Source organism: Canis lupus, chromosome 3 (assembly GCF_011100685.1).
Source record: "Canis lupus familiaris isolate Mischka breed German Shepherd chromosome 3, alternate assembly UU_Cfam_GSD_1.0, whole genome shotgun sequence".
NCBI lineage: Eukaryota > Metazoa > Chordata > Mammalia > Carnivora > Canidae > Canis > Canis lupus.
In genome coordinates this window covers 31,176,701-31,201,185 of record NC_049224.1, presented here as the reverse complement: position 1 = coordinate 31,201,185, position 24,485 = coordinate 31,176,701, and the positions used below count along the sequence as shown (strand labels likewise).

General features: G+C 40.9%; 1 protein-coding gene across 3 annotated transcripts; it reads left to right on the top strand.

The window, feature by feature from the left end:
* Positions 1–1,778: 1,778 nt before the first annotated feature.
* Positions 1,779–23,962, top strand: HMGCR (3-hydroxy-3-methylglutaryl-CoA reductase). 3 transcript variants are annotated; one of them, XM_038532541.1, is made up of 21 exons: positions 1,825–1,925; positions 3,332–3,377; positions 6,403–6,590; positions 7,193–7,304; positions 7,587–7,674; positions 8,759–8,843; positions 9,761–9,866; positions 12,672–12,778; positions 12,889–13,005; positions 13,410–13,570; positions 13,692–13,939; positions 14,128–14,306; positions 15,321–15,515; positions 16,282–16,440; positions 16,589–16,746; positions 17,716–17,821; positions 20,548–20,718; positions 21,020–21,160; positions 21,240–21,398; positions 21,834–21,988; positions 22,154–22,293. In XM_038532541.1, the coding sequence occupies exons 2-21, from the start codon at positions 3,353–3,355 to the stop codon at positions 22,206–22,208; spliced, it is 2,715 nt and encodes a 904-aa protein (XP_038388469.1). In that variant the 5' UTR covers positions 1,825–1,925; positions 3,332–3,352; the 3' UTR covers positions 22,209–22,293. The 3 variants fall into 3 exon arrangements, with proteins under 3 accessions (XP_038388470.1, XP_038388469.1, XP_038388468.1); XM_038532542.1 differs by lacking the exon at positions 3,332–3,377 and having other exon boundaries at positions 1,779–1,925; XM_038532540.1 differs by lacking the exons at positions 1,825–1,925; positions 3,332–3,377 and adding an exon at positions 4,461–4,596 and having other exon boundaries at positions 22,154–23,962.
* Positions 23,963–24,485: the final 523 nt, after the last annotated feature.

The window sequence follows — 24,485 nt, the reverse complement described above, 5'->3', positions numbered from 1 at the left end:
ACAAACATTATATGGTCTCATTCATTTGGGGAATATAAAAAATAGTGAAAGGGAATAGAAGAGAAGGGAGAAGAAATGTGTGGGAAATATCAAGAGAGGGAGACAGAACATAAAGACTCCTAACTCTGGGAAATGAACTAGGGGTGATGGAAGGGGAGGTGGGTGGGGGGTGGGGGTGACTGGGTGAGGGGCACTGAGGGGGGCACTTGACGAGATGAGCACTGGGTGTTATTCTGTATGTTGGCAAATTGAACACCAATAAAAAATAAATTTATTATAAAAATAAATAAATAAAGGAAAGGAGGTGGCAAATGAATTGGTCCTTAAAGGAAAGTTAGAATTTCAACAATTAAAATGGGTAGGCGCGCCCAGATTAAACAGAGAGAACATTAGCAGACGGGTGAAAAGGTCCTGAGTGTGACTGAAAAAAAGGCCAGTTTCTCTTAGCTGAAATGGAGGGTTGATACAGGTGAGAGGTGAGACCAACACAGGAGATGGAGGGTGGGGACCCGTTGGCGGTGTCACGTTCTTTGACCCAGCTGCAGCGGCAGGTCCAGGGGGCAGGATGGCGGGAAGAGCCTCAGGGCGGGGGACTGTCGGGAGGCCCCAGGCACGATCTGTTCCAAGACAGGAGGCGGGCGGGCCGCGGAGGGGGCAGAGGGAAGGCGGAGGGCACGGGGGGGGGGGGGGGGGGAGGGCACTGAGGGCACGGAGTGGCGGAGGGGGCAGAGGGAAGGCAGAGGGCAGGGGGGGCACGGGGACACGGGGGGCGGAGGGGGCAGAGGGAAGGCGGAGGGCGCGGGGGGGGGGTACGGGGGGGCTGAGGGCACGGGGGGCACGGAGGGGGTGGAGGGCACGGGGGGGCGGAGGGGGCGGAGGGCAGGGAGGGCACGGGGGTCGGAGGGGGCAGAGGGAAGGAGGAGGGCGCGGGGGGGGCAGGGGGGGCACGGAGGGGGCGGGAGGCACGGGGGGGGCGGAGGGCGCGGGGGGGGGCTGAGGGCGCGGAAGGCATGAGGGGGGTGGAGGGCATGGAGGGCACGGGGTGGCGGAGGGGTCAGAGGGAAGGCAGAGGGCACGGGGGGGGTACGGGGGGGCTGAGGGCACGGGGGTCACGGAGGGGGCGGAGGGCGCACGGGGGCACGGGGGGGCGGAGGGCGCGGGGGGGGCTCAGGGCGCGGAAGGCACGAGGGGGGGCGGAGGGGGCAGAGGGAAGGCGGAGGGCGCGTGGGGGATACGGGGGGGCTGAGGGCACGGGGGGCACTGAGGGCACGGGGGGGCACGGAAAGGGCGGAGGGCGCAGGGGGCACGAGGGGGGCAGAGGGCATGGAGGGCACGTAGGGTACGGGGAGGCACGGGGGGGCAGAGGGAAGACGAAGGGCGCTGGGGGGGGCTGAGGGCGCGGGGGGAGCGGCGCGGCCGGCGCTCCTCGGGGGGCTGCACCTCGCGGCCGCCCCGTCGCTTTTCGGCTCCGCCTCGTCGCCCCTCCGTGTGTCGCCGTCGGTCCGCGGGGCCGCCCCGCCCCGCCCCCGCCCCCGAGCGCCCCCGAGCGCCCCGGCCCCGCCGCGGGCGCCCCACCCGCCAGACCCCCTATCGCCTTCGCCGCGGCTTGCACGCTCGCGCCCCCGCGGCCCGCGGGCCAATCGGCAGGCGGCGGCCCCGGGGCGCGGCCGGCTATTGGCTGGCGGGCCCGTGGTGAGAGGTGGTGCGGTGCTGCCCGGCCGCCGCGGAGCGCGGGGCGTTGTTAGGGCGACGGCTCGTGACGCGGCGCCGGGAGGCCGAGCGGCGCCGCGGCCATTGGCGGGGCGATCGGACGATCCTCGCTCATTGGTCGCGGGCCGCGCCGGCCCGAGGCTGCGTGTGCGGAGGTTCCTTCCGCCTCGCGTCGCGGTCGCTGAGACGGCCGGAGCCTCCAGTGGGACCCGGAGGTGAGGCGGCGGCGGCGGCGGCGGCGGCGGGGTCAGGGCCGGGGGGCCGGAGGGCCGGGGTCGGGCCGGGGCCGGGGCCGGGGCGGCGGGGTCAGGGCCGGGGACGGCGGGGTCAGCTCTCCCCCGGCCCCGGGCGGCGGCCCCGCTGAGCCAGGCGGGAGGCGTCCTTGAGGCGCGGCCTCCTGCCGGGCCGCGGTCGCCGTCGGGGCCCGAGGGCGTGGACGTGGGCGCCCCGGCGGGGTCCGCGGGGGAGGCTGGCCCGGGGACTTCGGGGCCCCGCTCGCCCTCCGCCCCCCCGCCTGAGGGCTTCCGCGTCCCGGGCGCGGGTGCAGGCGCGTGGGGAGGGTCGCGGGCAGCTCCCGCCGGGCCCCGTAGTCGCGCCTTCAGCCTCCTAAGGCGGAGGATGCGGCGTTTGCCGCTCCCCGCGCAGCGAAAGACGTTTTCTGGTTTAGGGGTGATCCGGCAAAGGCCTGACGCACGGTGGGATCCACCCGATTTGTTGTGGCTTTCCAGGATTTGTGGTAAACTTGGTAGTGAGGACAAATGGGATTTTGTAACGTGAAGGTTAAAAAAAAAAATGTGCAAAGATGAATCGTTAACATACCGAGTGCCGCGCGTGGCGTGAGCCTTTCAGGACGCAGCGTGTGATGGGAGGCCGCACGCTCTTTTTTATTCTTGTGTGATGTGCTTTTTAAGCCACGTTTGGTTAACTACCTGCACATCGGTAACTATTTAGGTTGACCCATATGCAATTGCAGGTATTTGAAATTTGACCTTAAAAAAAAAAAAAAAATCTCACAGAAGTAGCAGTTTCCCAAGGTTTTACACTTAATACTTTGTCAAATAACTTTGGAGCTGTAGCTTAGTAAGTGAATAGAGATGTGACTCACAGAAATGAAGATAGGACTTACTCACAAGCATGTAATAGAATTGGGTGTAGAATCCAGGTTTCCTGATTTCCAGTGCAAGATTTTCCCCCCTAGGATACTAGGTTGAGCATCAGAATGCTAGATCCTGTTGGAACTAAAAATGACTCAATGTAAGACATGGTTCTTGGCTTCAGAGAAAATGTACACAGCAATTAATTTGAAAGATGTGTAATCAAATACTAGAACGTGTGGCACAAAAGGAGTGCGAGGTGGGAGGAGAGAGATGGAGGTGGATGCCAAAGCATTCTTTTCTGCATTTGGCCATGGTAGGTGGTTTCTGTAACATCCGGGATTGGAGTTTGAGGATTCCATTGGATTTAAATCATCTTTACTTTTGAAGGATCTGTGAAAGGTTTGTGGCCTATTTCAGTGTGCGTAAGCCGGGCATACATTGCCTATTGAGTTTGATTTTTTTTTTTTTTAAAGTAAAATGTTTTTACTTCAGCGTGGCCTAAATAGTGTCCATTGAATTTGCAGGTGCTGTCCTGTAGCCTGCTTATGCCACTTGCAACTGCTGATGAAGGTGGAAGACTAGATTCTTTGGCATTTAAATACTTTGCATAACCACAGGGAAATGGGGAGGGTGCTCCTGAAAGATGAGATGGTGTACAATTATGGTTGCTTTAGACACACCTCATACATCCTCTTACTGAGTTTGTAATTCCAAATAGTTGAGCTTCTCTGCTTTTGGGACTGGTTCACAGGATCATACGCAATTTTTTTTCTGAATGTTGCAAAGATGAGTTCATATCTAGGAAAGAAGTGACAGTGCTACCAGATACCAGAATGGACAATGCTACCATGATATCATTTAAAGGGACAACATTATGTGCCTAATATATAATTATGGGTTCATGATAACCAATTTGTGATCAAATTGGGGTGCCTTCCTGGTAGCAAGCTCAGATTTTAATTCAATTGAATTAGCTTTTTAATACTGAAGAATACATTGACTTAATAGGCAATACTCTAAGTTCAGAGTTTTGAGAGTTTTTTTGGCGGGGAGAGGATGTTAGAGACTCATTTTGATCTAGTGTTGATATGTATTTTTAGTTGATTCATTTTCTGGAACATCAGTACTAGTTGATCCTTTAGACCAGTTTGGTTTTGGTTTTTGGTTTTTAATTTTAGTATATGTGCTGCTAAAGCGAGCACAGTTTTTGTTTTTTAAATATAAGAAGGATATTATGTGATAGAAAACTATCCTGAAAATCTAGGCTATTATGAGGCTTTTGGTTGTAATGAAGTAGGATTCAAATCTAAGATGTGACTCATACTCTACATTATTTTAAGTCCGAGTCTCTACTCATTTAATAGAAACTATTTTTGTTATTCACTTTCAAAAACAGTGTTTAGACTGTAGCCTCTCTTCCCTACCCCATTCTCCTTTAATATGTTCCCTGAATGGTCTGCATTCAGCCTTTAAACGGGGTGGGGGTGGGGTGGGGGGGAGGTGTGTGTTAGCAGGTGGGCAGTTATATTTATCTTTTGTTGACTTAAAGTCATTTTTAGGTGTATTTTAAGATGGGTCAATAAAATACATGTTACTGTAGTTTATGAGTTTATTTTTAATTAAGCAGGTATTTGTTGAGCAACTGCTGTATGTGGGTGCAAGGTTCTGGAGGATAAAATGAGGAACAAGACTCAGGGAGGAGGGTTGAAAAGCACGAATAAGCACAGGCAGATGCATGCCACATTTATAGATATTAGTGACTGCCAGCCTTTTAAAATTGAGACACACAGTAAGTAGTATATGTTATATTGGAACTATATACACTCAACTATGTATGTATAGTTGAACATCAAGTTTCAAGAAATGATATCTACCCATACTAAAGTCTTACCTACAGCTATTTTTTTCTATTTTATTTTATTAAACAATGTTCTTACAAAATTGATTTCATGATTCAATTGATCCAATGAAAGATTGTCACCTGCAATGGGAAAGCCAGCTGTCCCTGGCCTGGTGCAGCTGAAATGGGGAGCATATCAGGTGACACAGTGGGGGGATGATGCTCAGGAATTGCTTTGGTTCCTAAAAGCTACTCTTATTTTCTTTCCCTTAACCCTTTAGATAGAATAATTAACTTTCTTTTCTTCATTTGTTGCCTTTAATTTTCTGTTTTCAGTTAAGTGAGTCATTTTCATAGTTATTACCACAAACATAAGATTCATCAGAATTCCTGCTAGTGTGTCAAATCAGTAGCCTTACTTTTTAAACCTTTTTTTTTTTTTTTAAAGATTTTATTTTTTTATTCATGAGAGACAGAGAGAGAGAGAGAGGCAGAGACACAGGCAGAGGGAGAAGCAGGCTCCATGCAGGGAGCCTGACGGGTGACTCGATCCCGGGTCTCCGGTATCACGCCCTGATCTGAAGGCGGTGCTAAACCGCTGAGCCACCCAGGGATCCCCTAAACCTTAATTTGAAATAGATTTCTATGGGTAGTTAAATATGCTTATTGTAAGCATTAAATTTAGTATAAGAAGGCTTACATGTTCCTGTATTAGCGACCAGTGGCTATATCAGGTTTTTTTTTTTTTAAATCAGAATATCGAAATTATTGTAATTTAGCCAACAGACACGGGAAAGTTTAGTTCTGGTGGTCGTTAGATCAGAATTATTCTCCAAGGGCGCCTAGGTGGCTCAGTTGGTTAAACATCCAGTTCTTGATTTCAGCTCAGGTGGTGTGATCTCAGGGTCCTGGGATCAAGCCCAATGCCAGGCTCCTGTGCCCAGCAGGGAGTCTGCTTGGGATTTTTCTCTCTCTCTGCCCCTCCTCCTGTGTGTGCGCTCTCTCTCTTTCTTTCAAATAAATTTAAAAAAAAATTACCTGTATGGTCTGTGGGGAATTTTTGAATGTAATAGATACCCATTTTGGCCAGCCATCCTCTTCTTCCAGTACTGTTGTGGCATTTTATTAGCTGTAAAATTTGGAGAAAGACTTTCTCTGGTGAAAACAGCAGTAGGAAGTTTTATTAAACAACCTTTTGCTACTAACATTATGCCATATATTAGCTGGTATGGAAAAGTGTAATGGACCCCTGCTTTTGAGGAGGATACTTAACATGTAGATTGGTATTTGCCTTTTGGGTAACCAGAATGTGGAGAATATAGAGGGTGCTCGTGGGCATTTTATACCAGGATAATGGTAATTAGAAAACAAATGCGAGTATTTGTTTCTCACTTCTTTTTTCTGCTTTATTGCTGTCCTCCTTGGCTCAGATAATGTTGTGGGCTGAGAAATTTATTTGGTTTCATCATAAATGCTTAAATTCATACAACTTGTAAGAAATAGCTAGTTTTTAAGTTGGTTGCTAGTGACTAATAGAGGATTTAAGTTTTGTGAGTAAAAAAGTAATATCAGAGTCCTCTTATTTTAATTTTGTAATTATTTTCCATAACTAATAAGGAACACTATCAAAGAGTATTATTCATATATATAAGATACTGTGCCTACAAAAGCAGGGTTTACAATGCAAAATCTTAAAATCTTTTCCTAAAAATACAGTGAGCTTTGTACTAAATATTCACACTTTATTCCTTCCAGGATCCAAGGATTCTGTAGCTACAATGTTGTCAAGACTTTTCCGAATGCACGGCCTTTTTGTGGCCTCCCATCCTTGGGAAGTAATAGTGGGGACAGTGACACTGACCATCTGTATGATGTCCATGAACATGTTTACTGGTAACGATAAGATCTGTGGTTGGAATTATGAGTGTCCAAAGTTTGAAGAGGTTTGTGAAATTAATTAAATCACATTTTCAGTTTCTGAAGAGTATCTTCCTCTTGGTGACCCTATAATAAAAAAAAAAATTACAGGGATCCCTGGGTGGCGCAGCGGTTTAGCGCCTGCCTTTGGCCCAGGGCGCGATCCTAGAGACCCGGGATCGAATCCCACATCAGGCTCCCGGTGCATGGAGCCTGCTTCTCCCTCTGTCTGTGTCTCTGCCTCTCTCTCTCTGTGACTATCATAAATAATTAAAAAAAAAAAAAATTACAAATAAAATCTTTATCTTTAGTATTCATGAACTTACCTCAAGTTTCCATTTACTTTTTGTTTGGAAATACGCTTTTTGCCTTTTCTGCATAAAATGAGTGTAATTGACTTTACTTGAGAAAATAATAGCTTTAAAAGTGATTAACAGAAAAATGATTGGCTTTAAACAGTGGATTTTCTAAAAATTGGGTTTAATTTTTTATTTGCGTATTTAATATTTTTATTTGACTTGTGCCTATATTTGTATTATCGTGATATTATAAACTAGTGATGCATACAAAATAAAAATTCTTACTTATTTTAAAAGGTAAAGCTGCTTTTTTCTGTCTCTTCCAATAGGATGTTTTAAGCAGTGATATTATAATTCTGACAATAACACGATGCATAGCAATCCTGTATATTTACTTCCAGTTCCAGAATTTACGTCAACTTGGATCAAAATATATTTTGGGTAATCATTTTATACATTTAACTTCTTTGTTCCGTCAAATTTTTAATTTGCTATGGAAGTACATATTTTTCTTTGTTCAAATCCTACATATGGAAACATGGATATTGCTTACTGTGCACTGCATGCATTCAGTGGATTCCTTATGGAAGTAAACATCCTAATATTTGAGATCATAAGAATCTGGAGAAAATAATACTTTCTTTCAGAATATTTTATAGGACTGTATGTTGTTATTTTTGTAACAAAGGATGATTTTTTTCAGTTTGAATTTTGTCATTTTAGGTATTGCTGGCCTCTTCACAATTTTTTCAAGTTTTGTGTTCAGTACAGTTGTCATTCATTTCTTAGATAAAGAATTGACAGGCTTGAAGTAAGTATTTAAAAGATAAATATTTTTTTTTCAGAATATATATTATTAAGAACTGTTCTTCCTCAAGCTATACAGTATTATAATATATACGTTTTCAAAAGTTTATAAGAAATATGGGGAAATTTTTCATTCATTCATTTAGCTAATGCTAATAATTTTTAACATTTTGGTATATATCCTTTCTCATGTTTTTTATGCTTAAAAATTCTGAGATCGTATGACTTCTTTATGCCTTTATAACTTCTTTATGCCTAGTAATAGTTCTCACCATCTTTGCATGTTCTTAATGCTAAATTAATTATTTGTAATGGTTGTCTAGTATTCCCTTGTATAATATCTTATAGTTCATTAATGCTTTAGGATTAGATTGTTAGGTTATTTAAGTTCCTCTATTAATAACACTGATGAATGTCTCTGTGGCTAAACTTGTGTTCATATTCAATCTTAGGATATATTCTAGGAGTGAGACCATGGCTGTGTAAGTTTTCAGAGTGCTGTTATTGCCAACTGTCTCCAGAAAGCTTGTTCAGTTTATCCTTCCATAAATAGTGATTAAAGAAAAAAATTAAATATATTTCACTTCTTTTCCCCATGCTAATTCAAAGATATATTTTTTACTTAGGATGATATTTTGCTATCAGATTATCAAAAGGTGTTTCTGTGTAAATATATTTACAATTTTGGGATGCCTGGGTGCCTCAGCGGTTGGGCGTTTGCCTTAGGCTCAGGGTGTGATCCAGGAATTCCGGGATTGAGTCCTCCATCATGCTCCTAGTGGGGAGCCTGCTTCTCCTTCTGCCTGTGTCTCTGCCTCTCTCTCTCTGTCTCTTATGAATAAGTAAATAAAATCTTAAAAAATATATATGTATATATTACATTTTTAACATAAATATTTTGAGCAATGCATATGTTTAGCTTTGAGGATGTCAAAGGGGAGTCAGGAGAAGGTGTATCTTTTGGGCTGCAGAAAAGGTACACATGCTAAAGTATGAGGCGGTTGTTTTATTTTAGAAAGCATTTTTAAGCCACATTTTTTTCCTATTAAATGTACCTGGTCATCTTTATTTATTTATTTTTTTTCCAGTGAAGCTTTACCCTTCTTCCTACTTCTGATTGACCTTTCCAGAGCAAGTGCTCTAGCAAAATTTGCTCTCAGTTCCAACTCACAGGTAAGTATTATTTTTAAGATATGAATTTAATAATACTCCTTTTTTTTCAGTTTATTCACAGTAATAGGAAGCATTAGTAGTTTCTTCCTAGTTCAAGATTCAGGAGTTGTCCACAGTTTTAAGTTAGTTTGTCAAGTCTTAAGATGGTCTTTTTAGGTGCCCTAAGAACTGTCCCATTAACCTAACAACTTAATTATAATTCTATAGCTTCTGGAATTTGGAATCTTCCCCCATTTTCCTACTCTAAGACTTTAGAAATTAAAGTAGTAAGACTTTTGGATAAGTAAGAGCATCTACCTACTGAAACTATCAGAACAGGACAGGATGTAATGGAAGAGAGTCTCCATTGGTAGATTTATTTCTAAAACTTTAGTATTAACACCAACATTTTCCATCTGAAGTTTTATCTTAGTGTTCATGAGTCACTAAAGTTTAATAAACTAAAGTTTTTAATAATCTTGCATCAAAGTACCTGAGAATAAAACAGAGTGTAATTCTGCCTTGATGATGTATTTGATGAATATCTTGACCACTTGAGCATGTTGACAAAAATATGGTTTAGGTTTCATAGTATTAAGAAGGTCTCACAAAATTTGCAACTAAGAACTGTCAGTGGTAGCCAAATATAAAATGTTGTAGTATTTCATTATGAGGTACTTAACTGGCAGGAATGATGCACTGCCTCAAAGCAGTCTTCCCAGGACGCATCTCACTCAGTGGAAAGGAAAAGCAGGGCACTGTATATGACCTTTTTCTTAATTCTTTACATCTGGAATGCCTGTTAGTGGTTTTACATTGTCTATTTTACTCATCGTATAGCAAATTAGATTTTAGTGGAGGCCCTAGGATGCTCTCTAACGTTTGTAAAAGTTGTTTTGTACCTTACCCTCATTGCTATGTTTCGTCTGTATTTTTAGGATGAAGTACGGGAAAATATTGCTCGTGGAATGGCAATTTTAGGTCCCACGTTCACCCTTGATGCTCTTGTAGAGTGTCTGGTGATTGGAGTTGGTACCATGTCAGGTTTGTAAGCGATTTTTAATATATATATATTTTAAAGATTTTATTTATTTATTCATGAGAGACACAGAAAGAGAGAAAGAGGTAGAGACATAGGCAAAGGGAAAAGCAGGCCCCATGGAGGGAGCCTGATGTGGGACTCATCAGTCCAATCCTGGGACTCTGAGATCACACCCTGGGCTGAAGGCAGGCGCTAAACCGCTAAGCCACCCAGGAGTCCCTTTTAATATATTTTGAAATAAGTTTGTAGATGAAGGGAAAGAAAAATATCTTAGACTGCATTGATTATTCTTAATTCTTAAATTCTTAAAGTCTGATGTTATTCTTAAAAGGTTTTAATTGAATGAGTATGTGGGTTTATCTGACCTTATGTCTGTCTGCTTTTGTGAAAATTTAGTAGCAGGTTACTAATTTATTTTTCACTATTGTTACCTTCTCTTTCTATGCACCATTGCTTTGATGACTTTGTAGTGTTTGTTTTTGGTTTTTGTTTAGTTTTAATCAAAATTGTGTTCTAGGTCTCATCTGGAAAGCACCTTCCAGCTCCTGCTATTGCCCAGACTAAATTAGTGACTTGGTTGCTTGTGTTTTAATTGTCATGTAGGAGATAGTGCAAGAGTCAGGAGTGGGCCGGATCTATGTTAGATCCACCTAATAGGCTGTTCTGGAAGATTTAATCAGACGGTATGCAGTATTACTGAGTACCTAGCATTAGTCTCAACACATGTTTCTTAATCTTTAATTGGAGAGTTGAGAGATGTTAAATATCAGACATAGGACTCTGTTATGTAGGACAAAAATTGTGGCCTGGTTTGGAAATTTTCCAGAATGAATATATCATGCTGTTGTTAAGGTTTCCTAATCATTAAGACTAGACTTTATGGCTTTCTCAGGTAGCTACTCTTTATAATTACCATTCTAGTCTGTTTCCTGGTATCTGAGTGTCCTCATTAAAGGGCTTCATTCTTTCAAAGTAAATTATCTAGTTTTGATGAAAGTAGTTAGTTGTCATTATTAGTTGAGGTCTCTTCACTAGGTAGTATATTAAATATATTTCTTTCTGAGAAACATAAATTTATTATTATTTTTTTAAATCTCTCAACATTTAGCAAAGAAGGCATTTTAAATATTTTTCAAAATGAACATTCCTTAAAATCTACTTCTGAGGTATAGTCTTGGATTTGACAAAGGTAGTTATATAACCACCACCACCATCAAGAAAAATGTTTTTGATTGGGTGAAAGCATACCTATGTGATTTTATTCAAACAAAGGAGTATATAGGAAGGTGAAGAAGATTAGTCAGAAACTGGTAGTAGGCCATGAAACCAAGGATTATTCATTTGAAACTGATGTGGAGAGTAGGGTGATGAATTTTAGCATGCTGAGTCAGAGAAGTAGACAGATTTATAGTTGGAGAAGCCAGTTAGGAGGCATATACAGCTATACAGAAATGGTATAATTAGGGATTTGGCTTAGGGTAGAAAAAGACAGGTATAACATATTAACAAGGAAGTAACCCTTTGGAAAGCCACTAAAAAGAAAGAAGTCTTAACTTGGAAGTATATAGATTGATGCTGTTTCTTTGTGTAGTAGCAAAGTGGCACAGAGAGACTGTTCTGGGATGGAGTGGGGAAGAATGACAGGGGAGCATATGGCAACAACAGTAGTTGCTGTTGTGCAGAGGGAAACTGGATAACCAGGTTGTAAAAGCATCTGTCAAGTATTGTTTCTGTGGTCTCAAGTTTGAAAAGATTACATTTGGCTACTCTCTAAAGTACTGGTAATAATGCTTTTGTTGTTATAGTTGTGCTTTCTCTTGAATTTCCACTTTTGAGAGTAATTGCCATAGATTTTTTTTTGTAGTTGATACAATGCTGTAGGATTTTAAGAAAAATACAATATATGTTTTCTGTTATTTAGCCAAATGATCTATTATAATTCAAAAATAAAATACTCTGTTGAGTTTTTTATATTCTCATTGGTTTTATAAGAGGGAATAGCTTTTTATTTACGTTTCAAAATATTTTTATTTTTAATATGAGTGGCATCAGAAATATGTTTTATATTCAAGTTTATTTGTAATGTTGAGGGAATAAGCTTTGGTAGTCGAAGGTCTTTTTCAGCTCTGTAATCTGTTAACCTTCTATTTGGGAAGTTTACCAAGAGGTAACTTAAACATTTTGTAGTGGGATGTTTGTTAATTTTGGATCTTGAGTTGCCTTTGCATTTATTTAATTTTTTTAACAGGTCAGTGAAATTAACTAAAATTATAAGAGCATAAATAGATACAGTAGAGGTTACATTGAAATTTGAGTTGAGTAGTACTCTACAGTATATTACGGTACTGTATCAGGAATGGCATAGCTGGTAGTAAGTTTAATAAAGAGTCTTTGGTCCACAGGTGCATTGCTTTTCTGGTAAAGAGTGGAATTGGGTCCAGCAATGGGAGGTTTGCTCATTAGTGTAGCCTGGCCTTGTTATTCTTTCAAAACAGAGTGCTACCATGTGGGGAAAGGGGATTATCAGATGTATGTGAAGTACAGCAGCCATGCCTGGCAATGTGCGGGTTGGAGATGATGGAGAAGACCAGCTCTCCTTTCTTAAGGGAGCTAGCTATTCCTTCAGTGCTCTAAGGCTTGGCATCACCTCAGAGTTCCTCATTCTTCTTCCAGGAGATAGCAAAGAGCTTCGTATTATACTAATATTTTCTCATATTTGTCTACTGAGAGGAAAAGTCCCTGTGATGTATGCAGCATCAAAAATACATGTACTGTACTAATTATACATTTAATTTTTCTCTAACCAGGGGTGCGTCAACTTGAAATTATGTGCTGCTTTGGCTGTATGTCAGTTCTTGCCAACTACTTCGTGTTTATGACTTTCTTCCCAGCTTGCGTTTCCTTGGTTTTAGAGGTAAGAGCAGTTCTTACTTATGGTATTAACAGAAGAGTAATGTTTCTCATCACATCCATTCACATAAATAAAATCCATACCTTCTAATATAACACTTGTTTATTTTGTAGCTTTCTCGGGAAAGCCGCGAGGGTCGTCCAATTTGGCAACTGAGCCATTTTGCTCGAGTTTTAGAAGAAGAAGAAAATAAACCAAATCCTGTTACTCAGAGAGTTAAGATGATTATGGTAACTATATAGTTTTCTTCTTCCTTTAGTATCTTTAGTTCCAGTGTCATATTCTGCTTTTCGACTTTTTTTTCTTCTTCCTATTAGCTTTCTGCAATTTTTGTCTCTTTCATTGATGCTCCTCTACCTTTTTTCTTTCCTTGTGCCTCATTTATTTGAGGGTCCTCCTCTCTCTCCTCTGAACAGATTTTTCAAGTTCCTCTACTTGACGTCTCTTTGAAAACCCATTGTTTGCAATGTTTTCAGTAGTTCAGGGGGCCATTGCCTTAGTCATGGGGCAAGTATGTATAGGGTTTGGTTTTCACGCTGAGGGGAAGCCATGGGAGACAGTGTCTGCTTATCCAGATGCTAAGGATGAGAAGTTGACATGCAGAGGATACATAATTCATGACCTTTTATTTCAGTCTCTAGGCTTGGTTCTTGTTCATGCCCATAGTCGCTGGATAGCAGATCCTTCTCCTCAAAACAGTACATCAGAAAACTCCAGGGTTTCTTTAGGACTGGATGAAAATGTGTCCAAGAGAATTGAACCAAGTGTTTCCCTTTGGCAGTTTTATCTCTCCAAGTAAGTTCCCCGAGACCTGCTTTGTTGTGTATTAATCATAGCACTCTGTGTTACTAAAAGTTTAGGCTGAGCCTTTCTTATTTCTGAGTAATAACATTTTAATTTGCTTTTCTTAATTTAGAATGATCAGCATGGATATTGAACAAGTTGTTACCCTAGGTTTAGCTCTCCTTCTGGCTGTCAAGTATATCTTCTTTGAACAAGCTGAGACCGAATCTACACTCTCATTAAAAAACCCTATCACATCGCCTGTAGTGACCCCAAAAAAAGTCCCAGATGATTGTTGTAGACGTGAACCTGTGCTGGTCAGGAATAGCCACAAAGTCCATGCAGCAGAGGAGGAGACAAGGATAAACAGAGAAAGAAAAGGTGATTTCTCGTTTGTTTTATTTCACTTGATTTGTCAAGAAGTTGAGTTCATTTTAAAACTTATGTTCAGATCCTTCCTACGGTCTCCTGGGACAAGGCTCAAGGTCTCCAACGTGTGGTGGGGGAAAGGAAAAACAAAACAAAACCTATGTTCCATGTTGTGAGATTTCTTTCGATCTCTTGAACAGTTGAGGTCATAAAACCCTTTGTGGCAGAAACTGACACCTCAAGCAGAGCTACATTTGTGGTTGGTAACTCCTCCTTACTTGATACTTCGGTGGAACTAGAGACACAGGAACCTGAAATTGAACTTCCCATGGAGCCTCGGCCTAATGAAGAATGTCTACAGATACTTGGGAATGCAGAGGTGAGGAAAATAAAATTAACTCAAGCTTTATATCTTTCCTAAGAAAAGGAGTTTTATTTATTTATTTATTTATTTATTAGAGGAAGGAAAGAAATTATAGCTATCGAGTACCTGTTAAGTTCCGGGCATTGTGTTGTGTGGTTTACAGGTAGTAAATTATTTATTTATTTCCCACAACCTTGTGAGATAGTTGGAATTATCTCCATTTTTCAGATGAGAAAGAGAAAGCTGAGGCTCCAGGAAGCTTACTTTCCCAAAGTAATACACTTAGGAAATGGAAAGCTAAGATCAAGAGTCCCAAGATTTACTGGCTCGAGGTCAATGCTCTTTGTACTTTATTACTGTTTGCCAGAGAGACAAGCCACTACACTATTCTTGAGTGTTTTGGGACCTAGAAAAGGTTTAACTCAAAAACAAGCTTCAAAAACTGAAGAAAGTTTTTTTTTGTTTTTAATTTGCTTTTAAAGTAAGCTTGATGCCCACGAAAAAGCTTGTTTTCCTTTGTGACGTGTGAGTGAGTGTTCTGTCTCCATGACCGTATGAGTCCAATCAGGCTTTAATGTGAATATTGTTTTTGTCGTATCTGCTTAATGTGGTTCATTCTTAATTTATGTGCACGTGAGTGAGAGTAGCATCAGGTTTGTTTTTCTTTCACTTTCCCTCATTCCTATTGATGTGCGTAGTGATACTTGAATTGTCTTGCTATATACAGAGTTAACACAACTGGGGGGGGAGCATTGAAATCTTAAGTTTGAATTTATTTTTTTACGAACTTTTGCAAAATTTATTGCTTTGGTTTTACATTTGTTTAGTGTCATTTTTAGAAAGAATTTGCTTTCATTTTGATATTATTTCTATTCAAATCATCTCCTTCAGAAATGTTTTTTGGGTTCTCCTCTACTGAGAGTGTTGTTTGTATTAAATGCCTTTATTATGAAGAATATGAAATGCACTTCAAGGTTTTTGTCCTCCTCACACCAACTCCTCCCCTCCCCTTTTTTTGCATTTCTTTAGAAAGGTGCAAAATTCCTTAGTGATGCAGAGATCATCCAATTAGTCAATGCTAAGCATATCCCAGCTTATAAGTTGGAAACTCTGATGGAAACCCATGAACGAGGTGTATCTATTCGCCGACAGTTGCTTTCCAGAAAACTTCCAGAGCCTTCTTCTCTCCAGTATCTACCGTACAGGGACTATAATTACTCCTTGGTATGTTGTTTTCTTGTTTTGAGAAAGTTTGCTTTGTAGCTTTTTAGTCTTTTAGCTTTACTCTTCAGCTTTCTTCTTCAGCTTTTTTTAGTTTTTCTTGATTAGTCTTTTATATGTACATCGTTTTTTTTTTTTTAAGATTTTATTTATTTATTTGACAGCACAAGCAGCGGGGGCAGCAGGCAGAGGGAGAAGGAGAAGTATGCTCCCTGCTGAGCAGAGAGCCCAAATGCGTGGGATGCATGGAACTGGATCCCTGGACTCTGGGATCATGATCTGAGCCAAAGGTGGACGCTTAACTGGCTGAGCCACCCAGGTGCCCCCATGTACATCATTTTATAAAACTTTTTAAAAAATCATTTTACTATAGTTTTGTATTCTGCTAATGATTATGGATTCTAGAAACTAAAAATACTTTTCCTGTTATTTGTAGTTATTACTCTGCGATTTTAGTACTTTTAAATACTTTTAAAGAATAATAAAAGGGGCGCCTGGGTGGCTCACTTGTTTGAGCATCCAACTCTTGGTTTCAGCTCTGGTGGTGATCTCAAGGTCATGAGGTAAAGCCCTGAGTTGGCTCCAAGCTCAGCAGGGAGTCTGCTTGAGATTCTCTTGCACCAACCCCTCAAAATAAATAAATAAAATCTTTTTAAAAAAAGAGTAAATAAAAGACAAATATGCTAAAGGTTTAAGTTTGAAGACAGTTATTGATAACGAGCTGTTTGCAATAACAGATTTTCACTTGGTGCCAAATTTTACCTTTTAGGTGATGGGAGCTTGTTGTGAAAATGTTATTGGATATATGCCCATCCCTGTTGGAGTGGCAGGGCCTCTGTGCTTGGATGGAAAAGAATTTCAGGTTCCAATGGCCACAACAGAAGGTTGTCTCGTGGCCAGCACTAATAGAGGCTGCAGAGCAATAGGTGTAAGTTGGCATTTATATATTTGCCTCTTTTATGATATGCCCTTAAGCTAGGCAATGAGAAAAGATTGGGGACAATCAAGGACACCTTTTGGGACAAGCAGAAGTGTTTGCAGGATTAACATGTCCTTCTGTAACATCCTCTGTGTAGCTTGGTGGAGGTGCCAGCAGTCGAATCCTTGCAGATGGGATGACTCGTGGCCCGGTGGTACGTCTTCCCCGTGCTTGTGACTCTGCAGAAGTGAAGGCCTGGCTTGAGACACCTGAAGGGTTCACAGTGATAAAGGAGGCTTTTGACAGTACCAGCAGGTATGTGTGTGGGTTTATATATGCATTTATGTTTATTTCAGAGTCAGTGTTCTCCTCTGTGATTGCTAAACCTAACTGTTAGCCTGTTAACATACTGCCTGCTTCAGGTCACATAACAAAATATTACCTTTAAGACCGTTTATTCAAAATGAGTAAAAAAAAAAAAACAAAAAAAACAAAATGAGTAATATTTGTGGTTGGTTTACGGGGATGTCGGTGGGGAGCATAATGTTGATTCAAATGAATCCATACGAGTAGATAGAAAAAAATAGCATGAGCTAGTCTCTTTGTGTGTTGGTGTTACAAAGCTCACTTTGATTAGACTGTTACTTTGTCCTAGATGAGTTTTGACTTAGAATTGCCATAGGGAGGAATTGCCTGAAAAAAAAAGATTTTCCAAGCAGGATAGAAGTAAATATCTGGATAGTAGATTTACTTTGAATACAGAAAATTAATTTATAAAGTAACATAATCAGTACAAATGTTAGCTTCATTTTATTATTATTTTTTTTTAGAGAGAGGGTGCGTGTATGAGTGAGGGGAGGGGCAGAAGGAGGAGAGAGAGAATCTCAAGCAGGCTTCACAGTTCATGGAGCCTGATGTGTGAGGCTGAGATCCCCCAGTCATGACCTGAGCGAAAGTCAAGAGTTGGACGCTTAACCAACTGAGCCGCCCAGGCACCCCATTGATAGCTCCATTTAGTTCAAGTTTATATGTTTGTTTGTTTGTTTATTTATTTTTTGACTTTTAAAGTTTGTGTATGCTGATGGCTGAGTGCAGCAGCTTTCCCTTCGTGTGGTGGGCGTATGAGACAGTTGAATTAGTGTTCTAACATAATGTTAGTTAAAGAAGAAAATAAGTAATCTCCATGAGCATTCTCTTATGTGTAAAATAAATCAATGGAACTAGATTTTTAAGGTAACTTCCATCTTCTCAACAAATCAAAAAAATATTTGGTTTTGGTTACAGATTTGCACGTCTGCAGAAACTTCATATGAGTATGGCTGGTCGCAATCTTTATATCCGTTTCCAGTCCAGGTCAGGTGATGCAATGGGGATGAACATGATTTCAAAGGTGAGCCTGGATAGACTAAAGTAGAACTTGCAAGACGATTGACCCAGGGGAGGGGAACTGGTGTCAGGGAGATAAGAGTGGGGAGCAGACTTACAGTTTATGTCCTCCTATATTTTTAAATTTTGTGTCATGTACCTGTACTACTTACTCAAATGATTACTTGATTGAAAGATTTTTATTGAAAGCTAAATACTGATTCATATAACTCATCAGGCATTTCTTGACCAGTGTTTGTATTTGATATGTTTAAACTTGGCATTATATATGCTCTGGGTCTATTCAGAAGGCTGAGAAGAATCTTGGGGTTAGTGCTTCTTAACGTGGTCCTATAAACCTTGAAAGCTCACCTCTTTGAGAGACCTCAAGACGTGTATGTCAGAGGCCAAGTTCATGTGTATAGTCCATTTATTTTAATTATCTCCCCATAAGAAGACTGTATGGTTTACATTTTATTCTACTGATATTTGTTATTTACAAATATTCACAAATGTGAAGTGTTAAAGTCCATTAGGTTAGCAAGATTTATTTTGTGGTTTACCTGTATATAAGGACTGTTCTGAAAGAGAAAGAATGACTAAATACATAGGTTTTAAAAGTTGCCAAAAAGCAGTAGAGTGGTTCCTTAAAAAATTAAAAATAGAATTATGATCCAGCAAATCCACTTCTGGGTATTTACCCAGAAGAATGGAGAGTTTCAGAGACTTATTTGCACACCCATGTTCATGGCAGCATTATTCACAATAGCCTAAAGGTAGAAGCAACCCAAGTGTTCATGGACAGATGAATGGATAAATAAAATGTAGTATGTACATATAATGGGATGTTTTTAAACCCCATTATTAAAATAGGAAAATCTGATATATGCTAAATGAACTTTTGAGGATCACTTGCTAAGTTAAATAATCTGGTTAACAAAAAAGACCAAACGCTAAGTAAATTCATACTAATGAGGCACCTAGATTAGTTCAATTCATAGAGACAGAAAGAAGTGGGGAAGAGAAAAGGAAATAGGGAGTTGCTGTTTAATGGGTTTGGAGTTTGTTTTTTAAGATGAAAAGAGTTCTGGAGATGGGGTGCACTACAGTGTGAATGTACTTTACACTACTTACCTGTACACTTGAAGATAGTTAAGAGGGTAAGTTCCAGGTCACATGTATTTTACCACAAAACACATTTTTTAAAAATCGCCAGTAAGTATTTTGGTTATTGAGGTACGAGTTATTGATTGAATTAACGTCATTTAATTGGAAGTCTTGTTTACATTTTTGTAAGTCATTTTTCCAATGACTTTCATTTACAACAGGATTTGCTTTTATGTCTGACTCCTCTTTATTGACTTGGTAACTTGGGCTTTTAGGTAACATGTGAATAACTAGAAGAAGGAATTTATTACATGTTGATCATGGGTTGAGTTACTCCCAGTGACATGATTATGAGTATTATATCCTCACTGAGTATTTTTAAATTCATTTTTAAATTTAGTTAAATTAAAAACTTTTAAATTTATAATCAATTTATTTAACATAGAGTATATTATTAGCTTCAGGGGTAGAATTTAGTGATTCATCAGTTGCATATAACATCCAGTGCTCACTACATCAGGTGCCCTCGTTAATGCCCATCACCCCTTACCCCTCCCCCTGCACCTTCCCTCCAGCAACCCTCTGTTTCCTAGAGTTCAGTGTTCTCTTATGGTTTGCCTCCCTGTTTTCATCTCATTTATTTTTCCCTCCCTTCCCCTATGTTCAGCAGTTTTGTTTCTTAAATTCCATATATGAGCGAAATCATACAGTATTTGTTTTTCTCTGGTTTATCTCGATTAGCATAATACCCTCTAGTTCCATCTACATTGTTGCAAATGGCAAGATTTCATGCTTTCTGATGGCTGAGTAATACCACTTGTTTATCCATTCATCTGTCGGACATCTGGGCTCTTTCCATACTTTGCCTGTTGTGGACATTGTTGTGGTAAACATTGGGGTGTAGCTGCTCCTTTGAATCCCTGTTTGTATCCTTTGGATCAATGCTTAGTTCAATTGCTGGGTCATAGGGTAGCTCTATTTTCAACTTTTTGAGGAAGCTCCATACTGTTCTCCAGAGTGACTGCACCAGTTAGCATTCCCACCAACAGTGCAAGAGGGTTCCCCTTTTCTCATCCTCGCCCGACATCTGTTGTTTCCTGAGTTCATTTTAGCCATTCTCACTGGTGTGAGGTGGGATCTCATCGTGGTTTTGATTTGTATTTCCCTGAAACCAAGTGATGAGGAGCGTTTTCTCATGTGTTTGTTGGCCATGTCTATGTCGTCTGTGGAGAAATGTCTGTTCATGTCCTCTGCCCATTTATTGATAAGATTATTTGTTTTTTGGGTGTTGAGTTTGGTAAGTTCTTTATAGATTTTTTATACTAGCCCTTTATCTGATAAATCCTTTGTAGATATCTTCTCCCATTCTCATATTCTCATTATGTTTTCATTTACGTCCTCGTTCATCAGGAACTACAAAGAACTTTGTTTTTATTCCTAGAAACCTTAGAAGTCTATACCTAAGAAATTCATCACTGTGATGGCTAATAAAGCTGCTGTTGTTTTATGCTCACTTTTTTTGAAGTATATTTATTGTATTTAGAAATATTATAGTTACTGTACTTCATTAGTGTTATTAGATGCAAATAAAGCCTCTGATCTATAATAACTTTGTGCATTTTAATTTTGTTGTGCTGTTGACAGGGCACAGAGAAGGCACTTTCAAAACTTCATGAGCATTTTCCTGAAATGCAGATTCTAGCAGTTAGTGGTAACTACTGTACTGACAAGAAACCTGCTGCTATAAATTGGATAGAGGGAAGAGGAAAGTCTGTGGTTTGTGAAGCTGTCATTCCAGCCAAGGTTGTCAGAGAAGTGAGTGACTGGATGATTTATTTTGTCAGTCTTTCATTGGGTTAAAAATCGGGGAAAGGATTCTAAAGTTCTAAGTAAAGTTGAATATATGGGCATATGCTTGATGTTAAAGATGGCTGTTGTATCTTGCCCATGCGTGTGGGGCATTCACATGAGCACGCTGGGCTGGTAGTGTATTGAGGACAAGGCATCAACAGGGCCATATCTAAACTCTCTTGCTTTACTGAAAAAGACAGATCTGGGTAACATGCCCTGAATCTTCCAGGAGAACATGTAAAATGTGCACAACTCTGTCTGCTAGGTATTAAAGACTACCACAGAAGCTATGATTGAGGTCAACATTAATAAGAATCTGGTAGGCTCTGCAATGGCCGGGAGTATCGGAGGCTACAATGCCCACGCGGCAAACATCGTGACTGCCATCTACATTGCCTGTGGACAGGTGAGGGCTCCCGTCTCGACTTCTCTCTTGTACTTCTAAGTGAGAGAAGTTTTATACTCTTCATTTTTATTTTTTTCAGGATGCAGCACAGAATGTTGGCAGTTCAAACTGTATTACTTTAATGGAAGCAAGTGGTCCCACAAATGAAGATTTGTATATCAGTTGCACCATGCCGTCTATAGAAATAGGAACCGTGGGCGGTGGCACCAACCTGCTCCCTCAGCAAGCCTGTTTACAGGTATGACACCTCAGCCCCACAGTCTGGGGACTTCCAGCCTAGTTCTGACTCGCTGGGGTTCTTTATTTCTGCCTAACAGCACTTCTCACTCATCTGTATTTTAGCTGGTCTTTTCATTCTTTTGCTTCTCACCAGCCGAACCTGGTGTGTCCAAGTAAGCATGTTGAGGCATATGTTTAGTACATTGAGAAAGCAGATTAAGAGAGCAAATAAATGTTCATGTCCTCTGAATACGTGCCCCTGCAAACCAGGCTGTGGATGTTATGTTCACTGCAGTGTATGTTATTGCCAGTACCGGCTATCAAATCTTGGAAATTGAGTCCTTCCAATGGAGTCAGGTTCTGTTCTGATGCAGTCGTAGTTCTTATTTCAGTTGGTAGAAAAGGAAGTTGTTGCCATAACTTTGAGTCCTGCTGTGTCTCTCCCTGGCTGCAGATGCTAGGTGTTCAAGGAGCGTGCAAGGACAATCCTGGGGAGAATGCCCGGCAGCTTGCCAGGATCGTGTGCGGTACAGTGATGGCTGGGGAGTTGTCACTGATGGCAGCGTTGGCAGCCGGACATCTCGTCAAAAGTCACATGATTCACAACAGGTAAAACTTAAAAGATTTATTTAATGTGTTTCCTCTATACTTAAGATACACATACAAAACCCTACTATACAGATAGAATAGTTCTAACTTAAAATTCTATACCCTTAAAAAAAAAAATTCTATACCCTTGATATTTTGTATATCTCCTGTCTTTTTCTGTCATAGGTCAAAGATAAATTTACAAGACCTCCAAGGAACTTGCGCTAAGAAGGCTGCTTGAATAGCCCGACAGCTCTGAACTGAAACGTGGGCATTGGGTTCTAAAGGACTAACATAAAATCTGTGAATTAAAAAGCTCAATGCGGTGTTGTGTTGAGGATGAATAGACATGATCTGTGAGACGACTACTTGGTTTTTGGCTCTTTCAGAAAGGTCTGGGATCCTTCTTTCTATGCAGATTTCTCAGATCTGAAAATAGTGTAGTGTTTTACATGCCGTGCTCTCTGGAAAGATCTGAACATGGATACCGTGCTTTAAATCCTCACAGATGGTAATCTACAGCTCACTTCTGAAAGAGAATACAAGCTGGCCAAAAGTGTTGACATCCATGGAGTTCATGATGATCAGTGTGAGATTGACCCTCCTCTTCATCCTCCCTTCCCCCCATGGTTGAAAATGGATTTTTAAATTACACTGTAGCTGACAAGCTGATTTCATAGTTAATTTATTAAGTCTGGGTTATAGAACTGTAAGAAATAAGAGCTAAGTTTATTTTTTTGTAAACTAATACTTCATTTGGTGCTGGTCTATTTTGATTTCTTTATGGGGTAGCCGTTGTGATTCTTCAGAAAAGGACCTGCTTTCTTCAAGGGAAGAATTACTTTTTTTCCCAAACTACTGAATTATGTGCTAAGCAGTGCTAAATCCTTCTCTGTCAAGAAAACAAATCACCGCATTAATTTCAGCAGGCTATTTGTTCAGAGAGGCTGCTTGTCTAAGTATAGATGTTGGTCTAGATTGCTAGAACATATTTGCTAGCCTAAGGCTTTAAGAAACAGAGTTTTGCCTTCTTCGTTACAGATACCAGGGCTCTTAATAAATACTGCTTAGACACAGGTGGCTCTCTTTATCAAGAACTCAAAAGTCTGACCTCTCAGAGCTCAGAGGGTGGAAAACAAGTTTGAAAGAAAAACAGCATTTCTCTAAGCCAACTTTAATTCTTAAAAGACACTTAAATTTATTGAGCAGAAAAATCTAGGTGGTTTTTTGTAAAGAACTGTATCAGATCTGTATATGTTGTAATAAAAGCTTCTTATCCTAGGAGTTTATTGAAAGTGTTTAAGACATAAATAAAAATCAACTTGTGCACTGATCAAACATTTTAAACTTGGACCAGAGAAGGTAGTCCCCTTTAATGTCACCAGGAAACCCTGGCGTGCTTGTGGAGCCCAATGAAAGGGGAATAGCTTTCAGAGCCCACGAGGTGGCCACGTGAATGGCCCCAGAGGAGTCTGCTTCATTCCTGTGGCCAGGAGGTTGGTGACTGAAACGTTCACACAGGGCTCCTCGGTAGACCCACAGAAGCTCTTAGCTTCCTCGGGGTCCGTGGAATTGTTGAATCTTAATTGTTTTTAATGTACAAGTTTTATATAAATAATAAAGAACTCCTTATTTTATATTACATCTAATGGTTCAAGTGTTGGTCTTGGAGAGAGAAGATGGACCCTGAAGAACATTCCAGTAATGCCGTGGCAGCGTGGAGAGCCTCTGAGTGGTTGTGTCTGCAGTACTGTTGTGGAAGATTGACCTTTGCTGTTGTATGTAAAGTTTAAATAGCTTCTGTTGTGACTTTGAGCCAGTGACTTCTTATTTATCTGATCTTTTCATGGAAGTGGCAGTGAACAGTGTGAGTCTTCATTCTGGTGACTGTAACCAATATCATCTTGCTAAATTAATGGTTTGTACAATTACTAAGTTGTATAAATTTGTTATACTTTTTGCCCAGTTCTAGTAAATTTTGAAAAGGAAGTGTAATGCTGATCAGTATAAACAGTAACCTTTTTGTTTGGATTAGCCCTTGGCCGAGAGCCTGGAAGCTTGAAAGTCCGTCCAGGGTGGTAACCCAATTCCTGCGAGGTGTCCTGTGACCATTTATCATTTTCCATTATATGCTCCAGTTTCTACAACACTAATGGCAGGCCAGTGTTTTATGAGTATTAAAATAACTTTCTTTATACTTAGGAGAATTTGATTAGTCCAGACTTCTCTCAGCTGGACTGCTTTTGGGTGTTGGGGCAGGAGGGTTAGTTGAGAGGAAGAGGGCATGGAGACCGGGCACAAAGCCAGACGGCCCGTGTACACTGAAGCTGCTTCTTGGGGAGGACGTTCTAGCATAGGCGCAGCTGGCCGCTTGAGAGGCTGAGTGCCCTCTGCTGTCGTTAGAGTGAAAGGTGTGTAGGAGCCACCCCAGAACCAAGACCCAGATACTGGAAAAAGTTTGAATTTTTCTCCTGAACACGTGTATGGTCCGCCCCTGCCAGAGCGGAGCAGGCCGGAC